This window comes from Ovis aries, chromosome 19 (genome assembly GCF_016772045.2).
Source record: "Ovis aries strain OAR_USU_Benz2616 breed Rambouillet chromosome 19, ARS-UI_Ramb_v3.0, whole genome shotgun sequence".
NCBI lineage: Eukaryota > Metazoa > Chordata > Mammalia > Artiodactyla > Bovidae > Ovis > Ovis aries.
In genome coordinates this window covers 52,793,853-52,818,392 of record NC_056072.1, presented here as the reverse complement: position 1 = coordinate 52,818,392, position 24,540 = coordinate 52,793,853, and the positions used below count along the sequence as shown (strand labels likewise).

The 24,540-nt window shown below is 57.9% G+C and overlaps 1 protein-coding gene across 13 annotated transcripts; it reads right to left on the bottom strand.

Annotated features, from left to right (window-relative positions):
• Positions 1–506: 506 nt before the first annotated feature.
• Positions 507–24,534, bottom strand: ALS2CL (ALS2 C-terminal like). 13 transcript variants are annotated; one of them, XM_060402939.1, is made up of 29 exons: positions 24,443–24,534; positions 23,970–24,208; positions 23,306–23,579; positions 22,984–23,100; positions 18,609–18,733; positions 17,345–17,543; positions 16,948–17,013; positions 16,329–16,494; positions 15,695–15,826; positions 14,873–14,992; positions 13,958–14,016; positions 13,746–13,812; positions 13,107–13,303; positions 12,065–12,130; positions 11,551–11,649; positions 11,301–11,462; positions 10,248–10,359; positions 8,868–8,945; positions 7,869–7,999; positions 6,554–6,727; positions 6,305–6,401; positions 6,019–6,176; positions 5,421–5,489; positions 4,353–4,526; positions 2,896–2,938; positions 2,036–2,097; positions 1,783–1,932; positions 1,394–1,490; positions 507–976 (listed from the first exon to the last, which is right to left on the bottom strand). In XM_060402939.1, exons 5-29 carry the CDS (start codon positions 18,709–18,711, stop codon positions 896–898), a joined length of 2,862 nt encoding a protein of 953 aa, XP_060258922.1. In that variant the 5' UTR covers positions 18,712–18,733; positions 22,984–23,100; positions 23,306–23,579; positions 23,970–24,208; positions 24,443–24,534; the 3' UTR covers positions 507–895. The 13 variants fall into 13 exon arrangements, 11 of the variants coding, with proteins under 11 accessions (XP_060258922.1, XP_060258923.1, XP_027813531.2 ...); XM_060402940.1 differs by lacking the exon at positions 23,306–23,579; XM_027957730.3 differs by lacking the exons at positions 22,984–23,100; positions 23,306–23,579.
• Positions 24,535–24,540: the final 6 nt, after the last annotated feature.

Here is a 24,540-nt window from a genome sequence, read left to right as displayed (position 1 = left end):
CCCTGAATCCTTGGGTATAGTCCCTGCTGGAACACTTGGGCCCCTGCTGTCCTTCACACAGGCAGGTTCAGAGGCCAATTCCCTTGGTACCTGCTGACAGTGAGACAAGCAAGGTGAGTTTCTTTCTCCTCTCCCTCCAGCCTACTCCAGCATGGCCATTATACGTGGACTGCAGTTCAGAGACCCCCAAGCCCACTCCCTCAATTGCATACGCAATGAAGGGAGGGCCTCACCAGAAGCCACCCAGCAGGGTGCAGCTGGAACAGTTCCCACCCTGAGACCCTGAGAGGCCAGCTCCACCCTGGGGCAGAGCTGGGAAGGAAGGTCCATGGAAGATGACTCATGGGGAAAAAAATAAAGACCAATCAAGGAAGAGGCCACTAGCAGTGTGTAGCCTCTGACCAGGACAGGAGAAATGGAACGACACCCCCCATGACGCAAGAACTTCACTTACAGCCCAACAGACCAAAGTCAGACTTACGGAAGGATGCCAGAAGTCAGCAAGATGGATGGAAGGCTCTTTACAGATCCCCTAGTCCACCATTTTACAGATGGCAACACTGAGGCCCAGAGTGGCTCAGTCACGTGAAGGCAAGGCTCAGGCAAGGAGAAGTCAGGGTCTCTTTGCCTCAGCATTGAGGAGGTCATCCAAGGCTGGCCTGGAGAGTGGTGCGGGACAGACCACCAGCTCCAGGGCCATACCTGTCACCCTCATCCCAGTCAGGACTCCAGCAGCATCTCCCTGGAGAAACTGGACCTCATCTCCTCAAAGAGCCAGAGTCACCTCCAGGGCCCCTCCTGCCTTCTGCCCCCTGGGCCAGGGTGGGCCAGGCCCGGGCCATGGGCATTCCACAGCGGCCCTCTCAGCACTGCGGTGGGTCCAGGAGAAGCCGAGCTACCATGGCTCCCTGGAGCTCCAGCGGCTGGGCAGGCGATGCAGCCTCATGTCCTCCTTCTGGATGTGCTCGTAGCAGGACTGGCAGGAGAGAGGCGAGGCTGGAGCCAGCTGGCCTGCCAGCCCCCAGCTGCGTGCAGAAGCATTAGGGCCTAACGCGGGTGCACCCGCTCCCAGGTCTGGACCACTGTGTCTCCAACTCAGCCCTCAGCCACAGGCTGCAGGGAAAGGGGTCCTTCCCTCTCCTCCTGTGCTCAGGGACGCAGCCTGGAACACACTCAGCCCTGGGGAGCCGAGGGCCGGGATGTGCTATGCCTGCTTTCCCCCACCCAGCCCCTTTTAATGAGGGCTGGAGCAGGGGCTCTGTAAGGACCCCTCCCACAGAGACACACACTAGCTGTGAATTTGAGCACATCCCCGTGATGGTGTCTGGGGCAAAAGGGGTCTGCCCCAGAGGCCAGGGCATTCCTGCCTGGGCCAACCACTTCCATCCCTCACCTCCAGGGCTGTGAGCAGGAAGTCATACAGGCCTCCTGTGTGGAGAGGGTCCATCATGTCACGGATCAGGTGGATCTCAGCTCCCAGGTGCTGGATTCTGGAGCACCACCGCCGCCACCACGAGAGGGAAAAGGGGACCCATCAGGACAGGCGCCCAGCAGCTGGGAAGGAGCCCTGGTCTGGGTGGCTAGACACCTGAGCTGTGGTCCCCACTGTGAGTGGTACCCATGGGACCCTGGGTGGGCCTTTCTGGGCCTCAGCTTCCCCATCTGTCCCAAGAAAGGCTGTGCCCATAGACCGCAGTGTTCAAAGGCTTTGCAGTATGCCTTGGTTGGGGGCAGGCAGGGTGGGAAGGGAAGCTCCTGGGCCCACCCCCAGCTGGGGCTCACTGGGCACGAGACACCACATAGATGAGCAGCGGCAGCAGGTCGTCCATGGGTAGCTTGTGCTCCCGGCCCAGCACCCGCGACACGGTGGCCTCGATTTCCCCGTATGTCCTCTCCAGCACCTCCAGCTTCTCCCGGGGGTCCACCGTGGTGCTGCAGCAGGGTAACTGGCTCCAGATCAAGGCCCTCGGGTTCAGTCCCAAACGGGGTCCCCACAGTCCTGCCTCCCACGCCCCTCCCTAGGCTGCGGACTCACATCATCTTCTGCAGACACTCCGTGGCCGACAGGAAGCACTTGTCTCTGACCAGGGAGTATCTCTGTGTGGTCGGGGGAGGGGGTTAGATGAGGCCTCCCCTTCCCAGGGTTGGGGCTGGTCCTTGCTCACCACCCACCCCTTCCTTATCACTGGCTTCAACACAGCTCTGCCCAGAGGGCTGAGCAACCCAGGGCAAGTCACAGCTCCACTGTAAGCGTCAGTTTACTTGACTGTAAAGTGGGATAAACGGTCTCCAGGAGGTGGGAGGATCAAGGTGGACAGAGAAGAATCGTAACAGCCAGTGGTCACTGGGTGCTGCCCAGTTCTAAGTGCCTTGGTCAACAGCTGTTGAATCCCAGGGCTTGTTGAAACACAAATTCCAAGTTCCCTCCCTGAGTTTCTGACTCAGTAGGTTTGGCGTGGGTCCAAGAACTGGCCTTTCTAACTAGTTCCCAGCAACGCTGATGCTGCCAATCCAGCAAGCACACTGAACACCAGTGCCTCCTCTGTTCCAGCCTGCTCCCCTCCTCCCACAACAATCTCATGAGGGAGTACTAGTACTGCAGGAGTAGGTACTTCTACAGATGGGGAAACTGAGGGACAGAGATCAAGTATCCGCCCATGGGCATACAGCCAGTAAAAGGGGTGGAGCCTGAGCTTGAGGCTGGTCACTTGTGGCTGCACACTCACCCACATGGAAAACCAGAACAGTGCAGAAAGCCTGCCGTCTTCTCCCTCACCCGCCTCTGCGGCCTGAGACCGTGACTACGAGGAGCTGCTCGGAAACCTGCGCAAACCCAGGGCCCAGCTGAGGCTCAGGGGCCCCTCTCCTGGGCAGGTAACCGGCCCACCCTCTCACCTGATTGGTCGTCAGTGTGAGGTCCTTGAGGGGCCACAGGTGCCTGAAATAAGACGGGAGATGGGAGGCTTTGCCCTCTCAGAGGCCGAATTCCCTGCATCCCCATGTCCCTCAGGAGGGCTGAGCACAGGAAAGCAGCTGGGGATGCACAAAGGCATCTGGGAGGAATTGTGTGGAGCCAGGCTATAGGACTTCCCTGGTGGCTCAGATGGTAAAGTGTCTGTCTACAATGCAGGAGACCCGGGTTTGATCCCTGGGTTGGAAAGATCCCCTGGAGAAAGAAATGGCAATCCACTCCAGCACTATTGCCTGGAAAATCCCATGGACAGAGGAGCCTGGTAGGCTACAGTCCATGGGGTCGCAAAGAATCGGATACGACTGAGCTACTTCACTTCACTTCACTTTACGTCAGGCTATAGGAGGCCAGGAGGGATTCCCTGAGAGGGCAGCCCTCCATGCAGCCCCAAAACACAGTGAGCAGAGAGAGGGATGGTGCTGCAGGCCAGGGGACCCTCCTGCACAAAGTCCTGGGGGGTCCATCCAGAGCGCTCAGTTGTGGAGACTGCTCCAGGGGCTCGGTAAGCTGGCACAGGCTGGTGAGAAGTAGGGATGCCATACAAGGGAAGTAGAGCCAATGAAGCAGGGAGGCCGGCATGGAGGAGGTGGCACTGAGGTGGCAGAGGAAAAACCCCTGGGAAGCTGTTGACAACAAGTTCTCTGGGCTGATAACTGGTCAGATGCAGGAAACATTCACCACAACAGGGGAACAAGGGTTTTGGGGGAAGGGGGGATAGGAAGCACCATTACCTTGAGAAAAGGGGGACCAGGGACCAGGTGTGGGAGGCAGGAGTGCATTCATACCCTCAACACTCAGATGGAAGGGGCATGGAGGATAAAGGATGTTCTGATTACTGAGGGTAGAAGGGAGGCCCTGACCTGCTTCCAGAATAGTCCTTGGTTTCCCCCTTGAGTATCATCCCTCTCCCACTCTCAGTCCAAGAGCTGGGAGCAGGTGATATTACCCCAGCCCCAGCAGCAGATACTGAGGTAAGCCCGGTCAATCTGGGCCACAGCCGGCATTCAGGGGCACATTCAAGAACCTAGCCATGCCAGGGAGGAACTTTAGAGGCTCTGCTAGAGCTGTTGGGAATGAGACTCCAACTCCTTGTGGGGACTGAGCTGGGAGAGTATAAACCTCCAGTGACTGGTGCTGTTTGTCACCACACAGGGAAACCAGAGGCACACCAACAGAGAGAGAGGGGTTGCTTCCTTTTTCATGTAGCTGAACACCTAGATCCAGTCATACCTGAATCTAGCTGTACTGGCCACACCCTAGAACTTCATGGGTACATAAGCCAATTAACCTCTTCCCTTTTTCTCTGAAGACTACTGGAGTTGAGTTTGCATCCTCTTCTACATAAGAACTCTGGCCACGGTGGCATGGTGGGGAGGCTTACTTCTGCACGTCCAGGAACTCGAGCAGCCTGGCGTCAGGGAAGAGGCTCAGGTGGACGATGCCCTGGCTGTACAGGCTGTCCTCTCTCTCATGAAGCAGCAGGTAGAGGGTGAAGAGCTCCGAGTAGAAGCTGGGCAGCACAAGGGGGAGCACCAAGCCGTGCACCCGCAGGTCCCTGAGTGAGAGCCACCAGGACGGCTCAGGGTCAGCAGGGCGCATGTGGGGGTCTACTTGGGCTGCCCCCAAGAGCCCACAGAAATCCGCATTGCACCTCAGCGTGCCTGCCTCCAGCCTTCCCCATCCCTGAGAAAACCCTTCCCAGCCCCGTTCTCAGTCATCTCACAGTCAACGGACATCTGTGACCACCTCATGCTCTCATTGAGAACCAACATGGCAAGTGAGGTTGGGTTTTGATCCGCACTTGTCTGAAAACAAAACCCGGCCCTGATAGACGAGTGACCTGCAGCAAAGCTGTCAGCAGTCATTCCAAGCTAGTCCAGTTCGGCCTCCTAGCTTTCTGTGCTTGCTAGGACTCAGGGGGAAGTTCTCCCTAAGGTCTAACCCTGTTTCCCCTGCCTCCTGCAATGCAGTAACAGAAATCCCCCTCTGATCAGGATCCCTGGGCCTGGGATCTGAAGGCAAGTTGTGAGGTTTGGTCTCGGGGGCAATGGGCTGAGAGATTTAATGACCCACTTAATTCCTGCTCTGTGTGACCTCAGGCTCAGCCTCTGCTGGGTCTCAGTTTCCCCATCTGTGCACAGGAAGAAGGAGGTGCCTGAGGGAGCTGCTCACCACCCAGGCACCTAAGAGATGAGGCTGGGATAATGTTCAGAACAAAGGTGCATTTGATGCACTGTGACAGTGTCCCTTTCCAGGCTGCTCAAGGAACAGAGGTCACAGATCTTTATGATTCCTGAATGGTCAATGAACAGCATGTGGTCAATAGCATGAATCCCCAATATTTCCTCAGAAACACCTCTTTTCCCAGGAGCAAGGTACAAGGATCCCCTGGACTGGAGCCTGGCTGCACCAGGGGAGAAGACCCCACAAACTTCCTGGGGGCAGTCACCTTGTCTCTGCATCTTCATCCTCCTCTGGGGCCTGGCCCTTGCGCTGTAAGGCAACCTGCAGCAGACCCCTGTGAACCAAAGAGAGGGGCGGTGTGGCTACCATCTCCCACTGAACGAGTCACCCAAGCCCCAGGTGGGTTCTGCTCCCAGAACCATGAAGCTTGAGGCCTGCAGAGCCCAGCTGCCCGAACCTCAGCAGTGAGGGGGATGGGAGTACAGGATGTCCACGTGAGTGCCCTGGAGCCCCAGACAGAATGAACTACAGCATCGAAGGTTTCAGTTTATAATGTTTGATGGGGTCACAGCTCAGCCAGGACAGGACAGAAGATGGGGTGTGAGTCCAGGTCAGGATCAGCCTGCAGTGGGGTTAGAGCCAGCCCCGAGCCTGGCTGGGGCCTGGACTCTGGCTGCAATCAGGCCTTGTTATCACCTCGCCACCATCCAACCCATATGCTCACCAGCGGCACACTAAACAACCCATCCTCTGTTTCTCTCTCATTCCAGACCCAAGGCAGAGGCACCATTCCTACCCAGGGCAGCAGGCAGAGCTGAGGCCTAGAAAGGGCAGAGCCTGTCCCCAGGTGCCACCGGGCTCACCTGTAGGCAGCCCAGAGCTCCTGGGCATGCTGCTTCACCTCCTCCTGCGCCAGCCCCTGCAGATGCTTGTTGGCCCCGATACCTGCGTATGTGGCCTGGAAGGTCAACATCAGCATCCGGAGCAGCTTCCCCAGGGGATGCAGAGAGTTGCTCAGAGCCTGGGCAGGTGCGACGGCCACAAAGAGATGCTCAGCACCAGGGCAAGACCCCGCTTCTCAGACAGGAGCACCGCGGCCTCTCAGCAAGGCCTGTCCCCTGCGGTCAGCACCCTCCCCTGCAGCCTCACCTTCCTGAGGCACTGCTGCAGGGCCTTGGGCTCCCGGTGCTGCACCAGCTCTTCCAGGAGGTCCTCCATCCTGCCCACCTGGTCCTCGGGGCAGGTCCTGGGGCACCACACACAACGTCTCACCCATGCCAGGGCCTGCCCCCTCCAGAAAGCCTTCTTGCCCCTCTCCCACCCACTCAGAGCCCACTGCCCCCAGCCCTGGGTCTGGACACTCCGTGGGTACACACACCCCACACGCCTGGGCCTCACCTCTCACAGCACAGGTACTCCTGCGACTTGCGCAGCTCCCTTGAGCTCTGCACGTGGAAGCCCAGCAGGGCCTCCCGCAGTTCCCCAGGGCAGCCGGCACGAACAAAGTCCCGGAAGGGGCCGTAGACACCCTGCCAGCGGCTCTCCACGGGGAAGACGCCCTGACCCAGCTGCCTGTGATGGAGGTGGTGGGAAACGTGGACAGGGAGGGAGCCATGTAGGACCCTGTCCAGCCCTTGGAAAGGGGGGGAGATCCAGCCTGGCCAGAGTTAGGGCCCCAATAGGGTGAATGGACTGGGGTATGCAGAGGGGTCTGACCTCCAAGACTCCAGGAGGAGAAACAGGAGGCAGAGAAGGGTCAGAGAGAATCTACTCCACGGTAGAGAAAAGAGACAGGGGCACACAGAGCCCTGGAAAGGAAACAGAAAGATCTGGAGAGCTGGAGGCCAAGTCCAGAGACTGGGGTCTTGGCCTAAGAGCAGTGAGGGCCCAAAGCCCAGGGTTCCCCAACTCTCCCTCCTTCTACACCTGGTTCCTTCCTGAGGTTGATCCTGTCTCGGTTGTTAGGCCCAAGTGTCTGGCAGTGTGCGTGTCTGGTGAGCACTGCCCTCCCCTCTCACACTGACAGATATCCCTACACCTGCACCTGACCCAGGCTCATGCCCCTAGGATTTGCCATCCACTTCTAGCTCCTGCTATCAGATAAAAAGATGTGTCAGGTAAATCAACTTCTGAAATGCTGACTGGCACCATTAGAACCACCAACCACATCTCAACAGACATTACAAGAGTCACCACTTGAACACCTGCCTTTCCAAGGAAGAACTCTGTCCTGATAAGGAAGAAGTCTATCCACTTCTCAAATACCCCATGATAAGGAGTGTGAATCCACTTCCAAGTTTCCCTTTTCACCCTGGCTGCCAGGGAACTCAGAGTCAGGCTAATGCTCAATTATAGTGCCTATCTGCACCTCCTTTTCTTTTAAGCTCAACTCATACTTTAGTTGTCTATTTTATTCTCATTTGCTTGACTACCTTGTACCTTCCTAGAAAAAAAGCAGAGTCTAAGCAAAGGCTATACATAGCATTTTTCTTCAGTTCTGCGGCATGTGGAGTTATCACCACATAGCCCTTGATTCCCAGAGTCTCTGATAAGGGTTGTGTGACCTGAGCTTTCTGAACTCTCCAAAGAGCTAAGAGGAGGTACAGAAAAGCCCTTCTAACGAGACCTGTCTTTGGGGTAGAAACATAGGCACCCACAAGCACAACCCCCAGAAAGGCTCCAGAATGCACAGGCCAGACGGTCAGGCTCTCACCTCTTGCAGGTACTGCTTGGATCTGGAAGGAGGGCAGCTGTGTCCAGCACACCCTGGGTATGCAGTCCTCTCCCTGACACACTGCTGAAAGAGCCCTCCAGGGTGAAGCCATTGGGGAAGGTGACCTTGCCCTGGAAGCCGGGAGAGGAATGCAGGTATGTCTGTCCATCTGTCTGTCCAGCTGCTCTTCCACCCAATCATAACAGGCCTCATGGCCGTCATTCTGGGTTACAAAGGCTGGAAACAGACGGGTGGCCTTCCCACCATCTATTCAATCTGCCTCACCCCAAGGGGCTCATAATCCTTCACCCCTGTAGGAGCTCTGACCGAGAGCCGTGCCCACCACTAAGCGGCTTGTCTCTGAGGTAGAAGATGGCAAGGGAGTCAGAGTAGGGACTCAGAGGTCAGAGTAGGGGGACCACCACAGAGGCTGGGAGCGGGGAATAAGTCCAGAAGTAGGCAGTGGCCTTAGGGAGGGCGTGAGGTATTACTGGCCCCAAGAAGGGGCAATTCCTTACTGCATGGGACTGTCCCATTCACGGCATTCTTGGTCTCTATCCATTAGATGCCACAGTACCCTCCAGTCATTACAAAGAGAAAACAGCCCCCACATGTCCAAAGGCTCCAGGAGGGATACAACTGCCTTCTCCTGGGTCAGCTCGGGCAGAAACTTCCTGAAGGACAATGCCTTCAGGGGACCCCACTCAAGGTGGTGGTAGAGGGGGTGGATCCCTAACTCTGGAGCCAGCGGGGGAAACACCAGACCACCAGACCCTCTGCACCCAAGGCAAGCCTGCCTAGGCCCTCTTGACTCATATCCGATCAAACTGCACCTTTGTAGCAGAGAAAGGTCGCTGCACATGCCCCCTAGATATAGTGGAGATGGGAGAGGCCCCCCTATCGTCTCCACCCACCCTCAGTCTTGGGTCTAAGCAGGGAGATTATAGATTCTGGTCAAGGTCACTGCGCAGAGTGGAGTAGGGTCTCAGTGGCTCTCACCTTCCCCACGAGGGTCAGGTCCCTGGTAAAAGTGCCCTCATATAAGGAGTCATCATCAGAGAGAAGGATCCCTGGGCCCTAGAGAAGGAGTAGGGAGGGCAGGAGCAGTGGGTTAGAAGGGCCAGAAGGCTGGGGATAGGGAGAGGAGAAGGGCCCTGAGCCCTGGCACACCTCCTAGGACTGTGCCCAGGTGGGATGCCAGCCCTTGGACTGCACAAACCCCATGCACCTCAATCCTGGGTTACTCTGACTGACACCCCCAGACCTGGCTTCTCCCCTCCAGCAGCCTCTCTCAGGAACTTTTCTGGGGGACCCTTCCTTCCCACCTACAGCTCAGGAAGTGCTGGGCTTTTCCTGAACCATCTCCACTTTCCTGTCACTGATGCCAGGGGCAGTGGAGTTCATCAGGCTCCCTTGCGGCTCTGGCTGCCAGGAAGCTTCAGAGCCAAATGGGATACAATTTGTGTTCTTCTTTTTAAATCTATTTTATGTGCCTATTCTTATCTTTTCTTCCTCCTTCAACTCCTTCCAGAACAAAGTGTAGCTAAACAAACAAGCCACAATATCAATAACAGCCATCAGGCCAAGCCATACTATGTGCCAACCACCTGGCAGGGTGTGGGTGAGACAGAAGATGGGGGTTGATACGCCCATGCTCAGGATATCTGGGCTTGAGACTCATTTCTGTCACTCAACAGAATGTGACACTAGGCAGGTTCTCTGACCTCCCTGAGCCTCACATTTGTCACTTGTACACTAGGGATGATGACACAAACCCCAGGGCTACTGGGAGGATCCCACGAGACCACGCTGGAAGGCCTAGCCCAGAGCTAGGCACCAGGGTTTCCCTGGCGGCTCAGATGGTAAAGAATCTGCCTGCAATGCAGGAGACCTGGGTTCAGTTCCTGGGTCAGGAAGATGCCCTGGAGAAGGGAATGGCAACCCACTCCAGCATTCTTGCCCGGAGAATTCCAGACAAGACAGAGGAGCCTGGCGGGCTACAGTCAATGGGGGTCACAAAAGAGTCAGACATGACTGAGTGACTAACACTCCCACTTTCTTTTTTTTCAGGCACCCAGTTAGTGGTCTATAAATGTGGGCAGAGGAGGCTGCTGGCATTCTCATTACCGTTCACTTCATTATTGCTATTCCAGTGAGTCATTATAATACGTGGATAACCTGAGCTGCTGAAGGGAAAACTGAGGCTGGGAGGGGCAGAGACTCGGCCAAGGCCAGGGTAGGCAGGTGGCAGAACTGGATTCTGGCCCAGGGTTGGGCTCGCTCTAGCATATCAGAACCCTGATTCCTGCCCCAGTTCAGCTCTGGGGCCCCAGAGCAGGGACAGGGCGGCTCAGGACACATGTGGGTCACCGTACTCACCACCATCTTGTCTGCCTGGAAGGTGCCCTGGTAGCAGACACCCGCCTGGGTAACCATGACCCCTGGGCCATGGCGCTGGTCAGTCTGCCACATGCCAATGTAGCGCTCACCCCTGGAGGGTGGGGGCGGGGAGAGAAGATGGCCGGAGTTGGATCAGAATTGTTCCCATGCACCTTCTGTGTGCTCTGCTGGCGTGGGGCCAGGGGTCGGGGGGCAAGGGGCAGATAAAGAGCCAGGACATGAATTCACTCAAGTCAAACATGGGGAGGTGAGATTAGGACCGACAAGAGGAACAGAGGGTGGAGGAGAAAGGAAGCCTGCCTGGGGGAGGGCATCCTGGCAGGCTTCTTGGGAGAGGTGGCGGGAAGGGCAGAGGCAGGGAGCGCCACTGCGACACACGCACAGCCATGGGGGTGCCAGCGCACGTCAGATATGTGGGGACGCTCTGCGGTCTAGAGGGCTTCCCTGGAGGCTCCGCTGGCAAAGAATCCGCCTGCTGATGCTCGATCCCAGGGTCAGGAAGATCCCCTGGAGAAGGGGACGGCTACCCACTCCAGTATTCTGGCCTGGAGAATTCTATGGACTGTACAGTCCATGGGGTCGCAGAGTCGGACACAACTGAGCGACTTTCACTTTGCTTCATTTCAGTGGTCTAGAAGGCTGGGGGGTACACAGGTGTCATGGCACGGATGAGTTCAGAGGAGCAGGCAAGGCCTCGGATGCTAGGCCAAGGACACTGGGCTTTGTCTCAGCCCAGAGAATCTGGAAGGGCTGTGACCCTTTGATGGGGCCAGATCTTGGGGGGCACAAACTCCTCTCTGACAGAGCGAAGGGCTGGAGTTGGGGGTGGGGGGCTGTGCATCTGCAGTCAAGATCAGGGTCCCTCAACCTGAGCCTCAGCAGGGCGTGGAGCAGAAGTGAGGGGCTTCAGAAAGACTCTGGGAGACAGACAGAATGGACCCACTGATGACAGGGAACCCATGCCTAGAGGCATTTGGTCTGTGACGGTCCTGTCTCCCCTCAGTCCTGCTGGGGCGGCTGCAGAGCGCTCACCTGTTGCTGTCCTCCTCGACACCGTAGCCACTCCGCTGGCCCCTCTCCCAGTGGCCCGTGTACCGCAGGGGCCGAGGGGCCTGTGGGGCACTCTCGAGGACCCCAAATCCATGGCGCAGGCCCTCCTGGAAGTAGCCTTTGTACACCTCGCTGGTGCTGTACCTGAGGAGGGTCATCAGTGGCTGGCCCTGCCTCCCAGAGGACGTGCCCAGCCCACAAGGCTGCCCCCCGTCAGATAAGGGTCACTTACTCACAGATGCCATAGCCGCACATGCTGCCTTCCCACCAGTGGCACTTATAACAGTCAAACTTATCCTCAGAGGCCTGGGGCACCAGGCGGATGCCAAAGCTGCCAGTGTGGGTGGGCAGGGAAGGAGGTCAGCACTGGGGCCACGGCCCTGCCCCAAACACCTGTCACACCCCCTCCGTGCCCAGGAATGTCCCTGCTTCCGAGGGGCCTTCGCAGACAATGAGAAGAATCTTACAGGTGATCAGGTCCCTCTTCTTCCTAAGGGCCCCTCAGGATACCCCACCTCCACCCCACCCCCATGCACCCTGAGAGGGCCTTCTGGACCTAGACCACTCCCTCCATGACGTGCCCTCTCCTCAGAGCCTAGTTTCCCCTTTAGGACAATGAGTGGAGCTGGACCAGATGGCCTCCAAGTTTCTGCTGGAGGTTTGGGAATTTAGGGTGGCGCCAGGCCGGTGACAGTGATGGGGGTGGGAACCCCTGCCATGCAGCCCCGTGTCAGCCCCAGCCTTACCCGTGCTCCAGGCCCTGGCAGAAATCCCCCACGTGATTCCGCCCATCTGGCCACTTCAGGGTTCCCCTGGAACAGTCGAAGTCCACAGTCATCAGGTCCATGGGTGTCAGGCCCACCAGACCATCCTTCAGCATACACAAGTTCCCCAGTCGGCCTCCACCGTACACTCTCTCAGAAGCCTCGATTGCCCTTGGACTTGACTCTCTGCTCCCACTGGGCCTCTTCCCTGAGTTCTACGACCCTGCACTGGCACAGCTGCCCCTGCAGCCTCACGGAGGGCATTCTACACCAGCAGGGAAAGTTCTGGAAGCATCCAGGTTGCCTTGTTCCCTTGACCAACAGGAAGCTCAGAGCTAACCTTTGAGTTCAAGCCAAGCACTAAGAGTCAGTGGGGTTTCTACCATCCTCATCTCCTCTTCTGACACAGCATTGTTTTTCTGTGTTTTTGTTTATAGGCTTCCTGAAGCCCTTTCTGGAAGTAGGCAGGGTATCAGAAATGAGTGGAATGCTTGCCAGCGAAAACTTGGTGAGTCCCTTCTGCTTTCTGGGCCTTGGTTTCATCAGCTGTGGCAAAAATTAGGGCCACATTCTTCAAAAGCCTCTCTGCTTGTAGAGTCGTATAGATCTGCAGTTGAGGCCAGGCTCCCCCTACCCTGAGGCCTGGAGAAAGTCATGGTTTCTGCATCTACAAAGGGCATGCTAACACTCCCTCAGGCCATTCTTGTAAGGGCCACCAGAAAATGCTACACAGACACCAGTTACCCGCCTTGAGAACAGAACAGTAACTGCGGGCCCTGCAGTCGGGTCTCCTGATGCCTGTCCCGAGCTCTCCAGCCTCACCGACAGACATCAAGACTATTTGGCACAAACCTACTATGGACCAGTGCTGTCCAAGAGAACTTAAGAATTGACAGAACTGACCAGGGAGGGTAACAGCCTCTGGTTCATGCCCTGAGGCAATAAGGTCCATCTGGGTCCTATGCGCCCCAGAGACTCCCAGGAGGACCCCTGCCTTGCTTGGCCCAGAGCCTCAGTCACTCACTTGCCATGGGGCCTGCCCCAGTACCACTCGCCCTCATAGGTGGCCTGGCAGAAGCGGCCCTCTGCACGGAAGGTGTATGCTCCACAGCGGCAGGTTGGGGGTTCAGAAGGCTCCAGGCCCGCTCCCAGCACAGGGAAGTCCTTCTTTCCACGCAAGGCCTGGCACACAGCCTGGGTGACCTTCCATTGCCAGACCACCTGGGGGAGGACAGGGAAAACACAGGACAGGTCACTGCTGCTGGAGGCAGCCCCTCTAGGAAGCCTCCTGGGGTGGCTCCAGGTACCACCCCCCCATACCCCATTCTATCACCTGGGGGAACCTCCAACAGTTCCACACTGCTCCCTAGGGCCTCATCCAGACCTGAGATCCTTACTTGCAGTTTGGGGCCTGCCCAGAGAGGCCAAACAAAACCATCAAGTGGGCCTCATCCCTGGCTTCACAGAGAAAAATACCTGCTCTCTATGGCAGTCTTAGGCCTGCGTCCAGGCAGACGCCTGATTCACTCTGGCCATGGCTCCAGAGGCTTGACATTCCCAAGGAGCCTCCAGGGCAGTATACTTATGCCCTCCCCTACCCTCCTGTCGCCTTCCTTTACTCCCCCAATCCTAGTCCCCAAGTTCACAGTCCACCCACACTCACCAGGCCCTGCGGGTCCTTGGAACAAAAGGAGAACTCTTCCTCGGGTGTGAGGAGGTGAAACGTGCACCTAGACAGATGGAGGTGATGAGTAGGCCCCAGTTTCATTTTCAGAAGGGAGCTGGGGGCAGGTCCAAGTCAGAGCCCTGGGGTGGGCAGATTTCATGGGGTAGAGGGAGGGAAGGCCTGACCTGTCACTGGAGAGGGGCGCTCACCTGTCCTGCCCAGGTTCCACCCACACCAGCTTCAGATCAAAGGTGTGGATGTTGTGGCCCTGAAAGAAGATGGGGCATAGGTGGGCAAGATGCTCACCTATTCTCTGGTTTGGCCTTGCTCCCAAGCACCAGCTCAGCACGCCCCTAGGTGTCCCCAGGTTGCTTGGTTCAGCATGCCCAGCGCTGAGTCCCCCACCAAGCCTGCCTGTTCCCATCTCCAGGGCAGCCCCTCCACCTCCCTTCCCACCCAAGACACAGGATCAGTCTCCCACAACCCTCTACATCCTGCTCCATCAGGGCCGCCAGAGTGGTCTTCTGGAAATGCCGCTTGGACCTTAGGAGCTCCTGCTAGAAACCTCCCTGAAATCCCTCCTGCTGAGCCTGACACCTAAGGCCACACAGAACAGCCCCAGGTCATGTGCCCCCCTTTCTCCACTTGCCACAAACTCTCCTCAGCCCGAACCTTCGCTGCGCTGCTATTTCTACCTGGAATGTCATCCCTGCTCTGAGAGCCAGACCAAACCTCCCTTCCTCTGGACCATCTCGTGTAGTAACCTCTCCCGCCAAGCAATAGCCACAGGACGAAGTGGCCCCAGGCCCAGGCCTGAAGGGGAGGAGGAGCGTGCCAGACATGGGCAAGGACAAGAGAGGGTCCGGCATAGACAAACGGACGTGCCCAGGTCCAGAGGTGAGAAAGGGCTCGGTGCCTTTTAGTGAGCGTCTTGTCACTGTACCTGGTCAGGGGTGGAGGAAAACAAACTGCATCGAAACCCCCAAACCAGGCTTCAGGAGACATAGGTTTGGATAGGCAAGTAGCACCCTTTCCACGTCGCAGCCCCCTCATCTCCCCCAGCCACTTGTCTCTTTCCTCCTTTTCTCAACCACTCCCAAGACCTCTGGCCTGCCCCAGCCCACCTGCAGCAGGACGAGGGCATCATCAAAGAGCAGCACGCGCTCTGCCCGCAGTGGGGTGACTGTCACAGGGACGTCCTGGCTGTCTTGCAAGAGTCGGCGAGCAGGGGTGCAGAGCACATCCTGGCGAGGTGAGGAGAGAACTGCAAAGTTCAGGGACCCCCATCCTTGACACTGCACCAGTCACTCCACTGCCCGCCTCTGCCCCAGGCACCTCCACCCACACTCTGAGCGTCTCCTGGAGGCCCCCAGGTCAGTGATGGGCACTGGGGCTCTGAGCTGGTGGGGCTTCATTCCTGGCTATTCTCGGCAAGACGTCACAACCTCTCTTGAAGCCCCGCTTTGTCCTCCTCCACCCCATCCCAGGCCATGGCCACAGCCAAGCCCCCATCAACTCTCACCCAGGGTTCTACAATCCCTGCCTCTCTGGCAATTCTTATCCCCTTCATTTGTCCTCCTAATTCTCTGCTCTGAGCCCCAAGCCTGTCATGCCTCATCAGAGCACAGGGGATTTTCCCCCTGTAGGGGCAGTATAGGCAGTGGCTCGAGGGTGCAATCATTCAGTGACATCCCAGAAGAGAGGGTTGGTTCTGTGACCGCTCTTCCAGAGCCAGCAGCTCACATCCCAGCCCAAGAGGTGCTCAACAAATGCGTGAAGATGGCCGGACAGAGAAACATCACAGACACTTGCTTTAGCCACTGCCCCATTTGGGTGAGGAAAATGAAGCATGGAGAATGCAACAGGCAGCTCGAGCCACCCAGGGGGCCCCCGCTGGATTGGAGGGGGGGGGTCTTCTCAGAGCGCCCTTCAGGTGTGGAACTCACCCTCAGCCGGCTACTCAGCGTGGGCCAGAGGGCCTGCGTGGCCATGGCCTGGTCCAGCTCCTGCCTCATGAAGGACTGCAAGTCTCCAAAGAGGCCGGCAGCATGTATCACCAGCTCCCGGGTGGGGTGACACTGTAGGGGGACAGGGCCACCAGGGCGGGGGCTCATCAGAACCTTCCCCAACTCGGGGATGACTGCCCCAGCCCTGCCCTGGCCCAGCAGGTCAGGAGTTTGTTCTTTTCTCCCTGCTGGCTCTTCCTCCGAGGAGAGGTCAGCAGGAGGATGCATCCGGGGGATTCAGGACCATCTGATGATGCCGCAGCTGGGCCTGGGCCACGTGTCCTCACACCCAGCACATGAGTCTACATCTGCTCTCTGGGTCTCTGCTGGCTCTGCCGGGGCAGGTCCATGTAACTCAGATACCCCAGGGCAAGGACATGGGCCTTCAATCCCCCAGAACAAGATGATGTCCCCAAGGCAGGCCAGGTCCTTTTTCCAACAAGGGGTTCCTGAGTAAGGCAGGTTCCCTGAGCCAGAGGCCCATTTCTCCCGTCCATCAGCTTCCTCACAGAAGCAGGTCTGGTAAGCATCAATACCGCCCTGGCCCCCTGCCCCTGGCTCCCCTGCTACCTACCTCCCCGATGGTGTCCCCGAGGCTCAGCAGGAGGAGCACGTACTGCTGCACGTGATGGGCAAGTGGCTGGCGGAGGGCCTGGAGCAGGGCCGTGCCCACCGAGCCCTCGGAGCTCACACCCAACAGGACTTGCCGCAGCACCTTCCGCTGGCCCCGCCAGTACTCACTGAGTGGAGGGAGGGCCAGTGCCCCATCACTCTCCCCTCCTCTGTTCCCGCACCCACCACCATTGCCTCCTTGCCCTGGCTAATCCCTCAGATCCCAGGACCAATCCCAGACCCCAAAGCTCTCTCATGAGAACAGTGGCTGAGGTCTGGGAGCAGCATCTCAGAGACTGAAGGGATCACTGATTATAGCAGCCCTCCCTGAGTAGGAATTAGGAATGCTCCCCTGCCCAAGGGTCACTCCCACTAGTTGATATCTCTGGCTTCTGCTCACAGCCTCCCGAGGCTTCCCTGCCCCTCTGCCGGGGTGTGGATCAGCATGGGGTTGCCAGAGCCAGGAGTGCTCAGGATGAGTCCCAGGCTGTCACACGCACTGCTCTGGGGTCCTGGCTTCCCCACGCCCTCCCTCCCAGACACGCCCCTCTCAGAGGCCCTCCGCAACGCCGTGTGCTCACCTCCTCCTCTTCGCTGCCTTCTGAAAGGCCTGCACTGCCACGCAGCATGTGTAGGACTCGATGTACCTGTAGGCAGCACCAGGGATACCCTGCAGGCCCCACCCTCAGCTCCAGACCCAAGGGCCTGCCCTTCTGGGGTTCCTAGATCCTACCCGCTGAGTGGCTACAGCCCTGAGGGCCTGGCTCTGGGCACTGCTGATCTTGAGTCCTCACTGACTCAACTGGACAATTCTAACTCAGAGTCTTTCTTCCCTGGGAGGTCACCAGGCTCAGATCTGGGGTGTCTGAGCCTGCCCCCAGGCTAACACCCAACCCCAGGGCTGAGTGCAAACCTTTGCCGAAGCCCTGAGCCAAGTGAGTCCCAGCACCAGCCCCTAGCCCACCAGGGCTGTCTTACTCCAGGTGGACCTGCAGGACACGGTCCGCGCTCTGCAGCAGCAGCAGGGACTCCAGGCCGACGGCTTCGGGGTGGCGCAGCCTCTCCCGCAGCGAGTGCAGGCTTTCCTCTGTCACGTCCCACAGCTGCTGGGAGCTCCTGTGCAGCTGCTGCAGGAGCTGCAGGCACTCTCGGACCCAGGGGTCTGAGGCCTCTGGAGCTGGGGCAGGAGCACAAGCACCGCGTGAGGCGGAACAGGGCCGCTACACCGTCCAGGGAGCACACACAGGCCCTGGCTGGTCACCCGAGGGGCAGCAGCCCCACGAGCCCTGGAGGTCCTTGGGACAGGACTGGAAGCCCACGTGCCCCCTGGAGCTCAGCAAGGGACAGGCAGGCTGCAGTAGTGGGGGGCACCCTTGTGGATTAAACAGGGGCACATGTCCACCTCCTCGTTACATAGGGGCAGCAGCTGCTGCTGCTGCTGCTGCTAAGTCGCTTCAGTCGTGTCCGACTCTGTGCGACCCCATAGACGGCAGCCCACCAGGCTCCCCCGTCCCTGGGATTCTCCAGGCAAGAACACTGGAGTGGGTTGCCATTTCCTTCTCCAATGCATGAAAGTGGAAAGTGAAAAGTGAAAGTGAAATCGCTCAGTCGTGTCCGACTCTTAGCGACCGCATGGACTGCAGCCTACCAGGCTCCTCCGTCCATGGGATTTTCCAGGCAAGAGTACTTGAGTGGGGTGCCATTGCCTTCTCCGCATAGGGGAGAAGGCAATGACCTATGGCCTATGACCTGATGACCTATGGCCACCAAGTACACACATTCCCCAAGTTTCAGAACATCCTCAGGTCCAGAATGTGCAGTGGTCCCCTGCCATTTACAGACACGCCGATAAAGCTCCTGAGATGAAGACATCTGCCTAAGGTCACTTCACAGACTGGGCATCCTGCCTTCCAGTCACGCCCTGGGTGAGAGCAAGATGAGAATTTAGGCAGAGAATCCAGACCTGTGCCCTGGGAGAGATGGGATTTCGTTTCCATGCACAGCAGACCTAGGTTAGAATGGGGTTCAGAGCCTAGCTCCCCGGGGTCCCTTTGAGAAGGAAGCAGCCAACAGTTGAGCGTGAGAACCCTGGACTCATCGAAAGCCACCCACTTCAAATCCCACTGCTCCCATCTGCAGTTGAGAAAGCTGTAGCTCAGAAGATCCAACCAGGGAGGACTCCTGTCCCTAGGAGGATGGTTCCTGTGGCCCCCACCTTTTTCACTGGAGAGCCTCAACTCACCAGCCTCAAGAAGGGGTTGGAGGACAAGGCTGTTGATGCGGGCAAGGGTTGCTGAGAAAACCTCCTCCAGCCGCAGCAGGGCCGCCTCCTCTGGTCTGCACATGGCCAGGGTGCCAGACTCAGGCCTGTGGACAGAGCCCAGATTAGAGCCGCTGTGAGAGCACAGTCAGTGCTCCTCTCAGGCCAGATGCCCGAAAGCAAGGCCCATGACCACCCCGCCTCAGAACTGAGCAGGGAGCCCAGGTCACCCCAAAGGGGAGTTCTAAACAGACCAGTGACTCCTGCTTATGCTCTACTTGGACCCAGTTGAGGGGAGCCCGAAGGAGTAGTAGAGAGGGTTCAGAATTACCAAAAGAAACATCTTTTTTTACCCAAAAGGCAGATGTTCCTTAAGCCCTCTGGCTTGTTCATTCCCCTGCTCAAACACCCACCATGGTTCCCAAGGGCTCAGAGTAACATCTAGTAGTGATCTGACCTAGCCCCCTCTCCACAGAGTCTCTGGAAACAAGGATATTGTCAGAAGGACACAGCTTTTTTCTCAAGGTCATGACTCAGGACCCCCTGTCTTGCCTTATAAACAAAAAGAGGTCTGGGGGATGTAGGGAACTGCCTACTGGAGCATGAAGGATGAACAGGAAATAAAAGAGGCAGAGAGGACAAGGCATGCAGGTGAGGGAACCATGAGCGCAAAGGCTCGATAGCATGAAGACCCAGGCTCGGCAGGGGGCCCACCAAGAGCTGCCTAAGTGGCTGACAGAGGAGCCATGGAGGGGCTCAGAGTAGGGGAGTGGTGATATTCAACATCAGACTTGGGGACACAGACTTGGTGACAGCTACAGCAAGAAGACGCCAAGCTGTGAGAGGGTGAGGTCAGTGTGGGCAGGAGCCAGCCCCTCCAGGCTCCCCACCTGGCTGATCCTGCAGGACGGGTCCTACTCCACATGTGGGGGCTTTGGGGATGAGCAGGTCTTTGTACCTCCTGCTCTGGAGAGAGGGACTCACCAAGGCAGGATCACCTGAGAAAGGAGCCTCCTGACTGAAGAGAGAGGAAGCAAAGGGCCTAGGTTCAAACCCACCGCCATAGCCAGGCTGCAGCCTCCAATCAGACACAGCCCTCTCCTACCAGACCTGGCAAATGAGGTCATCTGCCCAGATTTCATGACTATACATCTTAGGATTGAAAATTAAATACTCTTTTAACCCCAGACTCTCAGACTCAGCCTCTCTCCAACTCTGACACTCTGAGTTGGTTGACCCAGGTGGAACTAGAGACATAATTTGAGACAATGCTGACAGACCCAAAAGACCAAACGGGAAAGGGTCTGGGTCTCATCACCTCCACCCCCTCACCCAGCCCCAAAGACACTGAAGGGTATTCCAGGCCCTTGGCAGAGCCTATGATTCCCAGGGAATTGGCTCTGGGGCAACAAAGTGAGGCAAGTGTCTCAGAACTCTGGCCACAGGCCCAGGCATTCCTGCCCCACCTTTCCTGCTGTTGTTGTTTCAGGAGGGTGAGGCCTTGGGAGGGAGAGGCAGGAAGGAGAAATGACTGGACACCCAGCTGCAGCCTTCTTCTCTTTCTGCTGGCCCTGCAGCAGCCCCAGCCTGCTTTGGAGGACTAGGGGAAGGTTGCTCCAAATCAATTCAGACAGACCAAGCGACCCCAGCCTAGGAGTCAGAGGTGCAGCAAGTGTCGCCTGGGCCCATCTGACTCTCACCCACATCTCCAGAAACTGGTGGAACGGAAAGACCCTTTGGAAGGTGACCTTTCCAACCTTAGCTGGCAGTCTGTCAGGGTCAGAGCTGGCAGGTGAGGACACTGGCTAAAAGTGAAGGGAGGAAGGTGTGGTTAAGATAGGAGGAACCGACTAGAGACCAGATTAGGGTGAGCTGGGAACCTGCAGCAAGTAACCCACTGTTGGGAGGCCTTGAACATCAGATCTCAGATACTTTTGGGGGCCCACCCCAGCCAATGCCACATTTGAGATGCTCCTCTCCCCCTCGGTTTCCTCCCCTTGCCACATGGGGCTGGCAGTAGCTACCCAGCCCTGGACGCGTGGCTCACACCTCAGCAACTCCCACAGGCCCCCTTCTGACCTCTGCCCAGTCTTGGCCATTTCCCAGCTTATCCAGAGCCTTACTCATCTCTGGGCCTCAATCACCTTCTCTATGAAATGGAGAAGACTAAATCATAGCTTTTTACTCTGACTAAATCACAGCTTTGTTAGTCTTCCCTAGAAAGGATAAAGGAGCTTCGCTGGTGGCTCAGACAGTAAAGAATCTGCCTGCAATGCAGGTGACCCAGGTTCAGTCCCTTGGTCGGGAAGATCCCCTGGAGAAGCGAATGGCAACCCACCCCAGTATTCTACCCTGGAGAATTCCATGAACAGAGGAGCCTGGCAGGATACAGTCCATGGAGTTGCAAAGAATCAGACATGACCGAGTGACCAACACTTTCAGAATAGATAAACTGATGGAAGGGAGCTCCTCTGAGTATGGGGAGCTGTTTCTCAGCTTCCCTTACCTCTCAGTGCAGCCTGGGGCCCCTGGAGCTGAGTATTACAGACCCAGACTGGCAACACTATTCTGGGACCCTTCCAGGTCTGTGGCCCCAGAAGGATCTCCTACCTTTGAGTCACACTGCCCAAAGGAAAGGCCAGAGGCTAAGCATTGTTGGTGAGGTGGTGGGTGGGGAGAAAACTGCATTTGGGGCTAAGCATCTGGTCTGGTAGTCCTGAGAGCCTCTGCTCCCAGGCTAGGAAGCTCCCAGGCTTCATCCCAGGGGCAATGAAATGTGAGGGCAGGACCCAGGCCAGGTATGAGTGTACCTAAGTGTGTACGAGGAAGGAGAAAGAGGTGCTGAACCTAACACCACAGGGATCCAGCAGGAGTCTCCTCCCTCAAACAGCAGTCCCATCACCAAGCTACGGCTCGCTGGTTAAGGGCATGGCCTTCTTACCCTCTCACTCCATTCAGTTCTAAGGTTCCTCAGGAGTCTGCACAGGAGGTACATATGGGGAAACTGAGGCCCAGGAAGGAATGGGAGGGCCCAAAGACACTAACTATAGAGCACATACATGGCTCAGACCCAGGCCTCCAGCTCCCAGTCCCATGAAGCTCACTTGAGCTAGGCAGTTCAGAAAGGCTGGGCGACTCACCTCAGGGCACACAGCAAATACCTAGGCTCCCCAGGCGGCTTTCATGGTCACCATGGGGCAGGGTGAGGGCAGACTGGCTAGTCTTGGCATGCCCAGGTGAGTCAGCTGCCGGTCCTTGCAGCTATCTAGCCAGCAGCCAGACCTGCTAGCTCACTCTCTGGCTCGCTTGTGCTCTCTCTCTCTCTCTCTCTCTCTCTCTCTCTCTCTCTCTCTCTCTCGCATTCTTGGCCTCTGTCCACGCTGGGTCCCTTTCTCCCCTACCTTCTCCAAGGCCTGGCCCCTCAGGCCCCTTGGCCACACCCTGTCTATGATTTCTCGGTCAGCAAGGAAGTGCTGCCTGCTGCGGAGGCTTTTTCCTGGGCTGCCTTGGAACCCCCTTGATTATCCAGCAAGCTGGGGCGGTAGACAGAGAGAGGAGGGAGGAGCTGCCCGAGGGAGGGGGCGCTGAGCTGTCACAGCTGACAGGTCCCAGTCTCCACCTGGGCCTCCCCCCCACACCCTTCCTCTGGGCCTCAGTGGCTCCAGGCACCTTGTCCTAGACCCCACCCCTCACCCTCCCGATCTCCCTGGTGGCATTTTTTTCACAGCCTTCCTTCCTCTCCCTGGCCAGGCACACGCAGTCACTGGAATTTCCCAAACATGGGCTCTTGTTCCAGTCACCAGGCGTTTGCCCATGCCATTCTCCCTGTGGCAACACTACACTGCGTCACCTCCTGGCGCCAAGTCCCTCAAGCTGGGTGCTGCCCACGAGGTCGCCCCACAGCCCAGGCCAAGCCCCTGGGCACTGCCCTCTTGTCAGGCACGGGACCAGGGAGGCTGTCCCATGGTGACAGGGTGACCAAGGGGCAGGGAGGACGAAGCTGAACCCCGCTGAGAGGGAGGGGCCTTCGGACAAACTCTGACGGGCCCCGAGCGAGCGTGAGAGCTGTTGGGGACCGAGCAGTAGTGGAGGAGCGGCGCGCGGCGGCCCGAGGGGCCGCGGAGACGAAAGTCTCACCTGGAGCGAGGAGACGGGACAGCAAAAGGGCTCTGCCCCAGACGCGCGACCTCCACCCCGCCCTTACCTGCGAGGCGCGGGAACCCACGCGGGGGAGCGCGCTGCGGTTGCTTGCTCGCGGACGCCCGCCCCCCGCCGGCCCCGCCCCCTCGCCGGCCCCGCCCACTCCTGCCCGCCCCCGCCCCCGAAGGCAGCTCCGCCTCCCCTGCCTCCAACCGGCCTTGGGATGTTGCTCGTGGTCCAGGACGGGGATCCGCAGGGAGGAGGCGGGAAGTGGCGTCAGTCTGCCCCTCGCACGAGGCCTCTCCTGAGGTCTCAGTTTGGCGTCCTCTAGGGTCTGGGACGCAGTCGGGGTGGGAGGAGGAGGAGAGAAGGTGGGAACTTGATTGCCCGCCCCAGCCAACACACGCGCGCGCGCGCGCACACACACACACGCTCAGGAGAGGCCAGCTACGCCTTAGGAAACATCCTGGAGGGGTCTTTCCCTGTTCCACGCATCTGCGTCCCGCCCCACTGCCCCGCCATTCTGATGCCCTACGGACCTAGGTGCACCGGATGGGTTCCTGAAACCTGTGGCCGAGAGGAGGGTAAACCGAGGCTGCTCCTGGTGGGCAGGATGTCCTTGGCCAGCCTCCACTCGTGTCTGAATGACCTTGGGGAAGTCTCCTGCCCCCACTCCCGACTCTTAACATAGCCCGGTAGACCGTGAAGTCAGCCAGTGGTTGTCTGCGCGCCAGGGCCTGAGACCTTGGGAAAGGCAGCCAGAAGCCTTGTCCTGGAGGACCTCCTGGGAGGGGGAGGACCCACGGTTCAAGCCTGTAACAAAGTAGCCCGCTGTCTTCCTCTGGGTCCTCCAATCACTTCCTGCGGCGTGAGGATTCTAGGGGATAACCGTGTTACTGACAAAACTTGAGGTCAAGAGGCCCCCCTCCAGAGACAGGAAGTGGAAATGAAGAAAGGATGCCGGCTAGTCTTCCCTCACTCACTCCCCACTCATTGGATAACATCACAGGCATTCCCAAGCCCAGGTTTACTGTCTCATAAATGGGGCAAGATCTGCCCAGCCTTCCTTCCAGGGTCGTGGGTAATTTGAAGTGCCCTGGTAGTGCCCCAAAGACGGCTTCCACTGGGTCCACCTGCTCTTTGCCGCCTGCAGTACAGCCCAAGGCGCTTACCCAATCCCATCACAGATGTGCACATACCCACCTGAACTTCCACTCTACACGCACGGTTCCACAGTACATTCACTTGTGTCGCATTGACCCATCTGCTACTGAATCCACTGGCAGGGCTTCTGTGTTGCACAACTTGGGTGGCAGCTCTGTCCATGGGAACATGTGTGCAGATTCATACACTGCTCCACGGAACACACATTGAGACTCAGACCCATGCACGCAGAGAGGTCAGTGTAGAGTACTTGTGTACTCCCATGTACTCGAGTGCCCCTGGACACAAGTAAATGCTGATGAACACACAGATCTCACCCAGGCCCGGCTCAGCCCCAGAGCTATTTTGGGCCAGGCCCAAGGCCAACAAGGTCAGAGGCTGCCAGCTCCCAACAGGCCCCAGCCACTGTGTCACAGGCCTCAGCCACCCAGCCCCCACACCAGCCTAGGCTGAGTCCAAGACGCACTGGATCTCAGCCTGGCTCTGTGACTAGAGGGATCCTCCCTTCCTACCTGCTGCTTCCCTGGAGCTGAACTTTGAACTCTGCGGTTTCAGACTCCAGAAGAGAATGTCTGCAGGGTCCCCTGACCACTGCCAAATGACTGCCCAC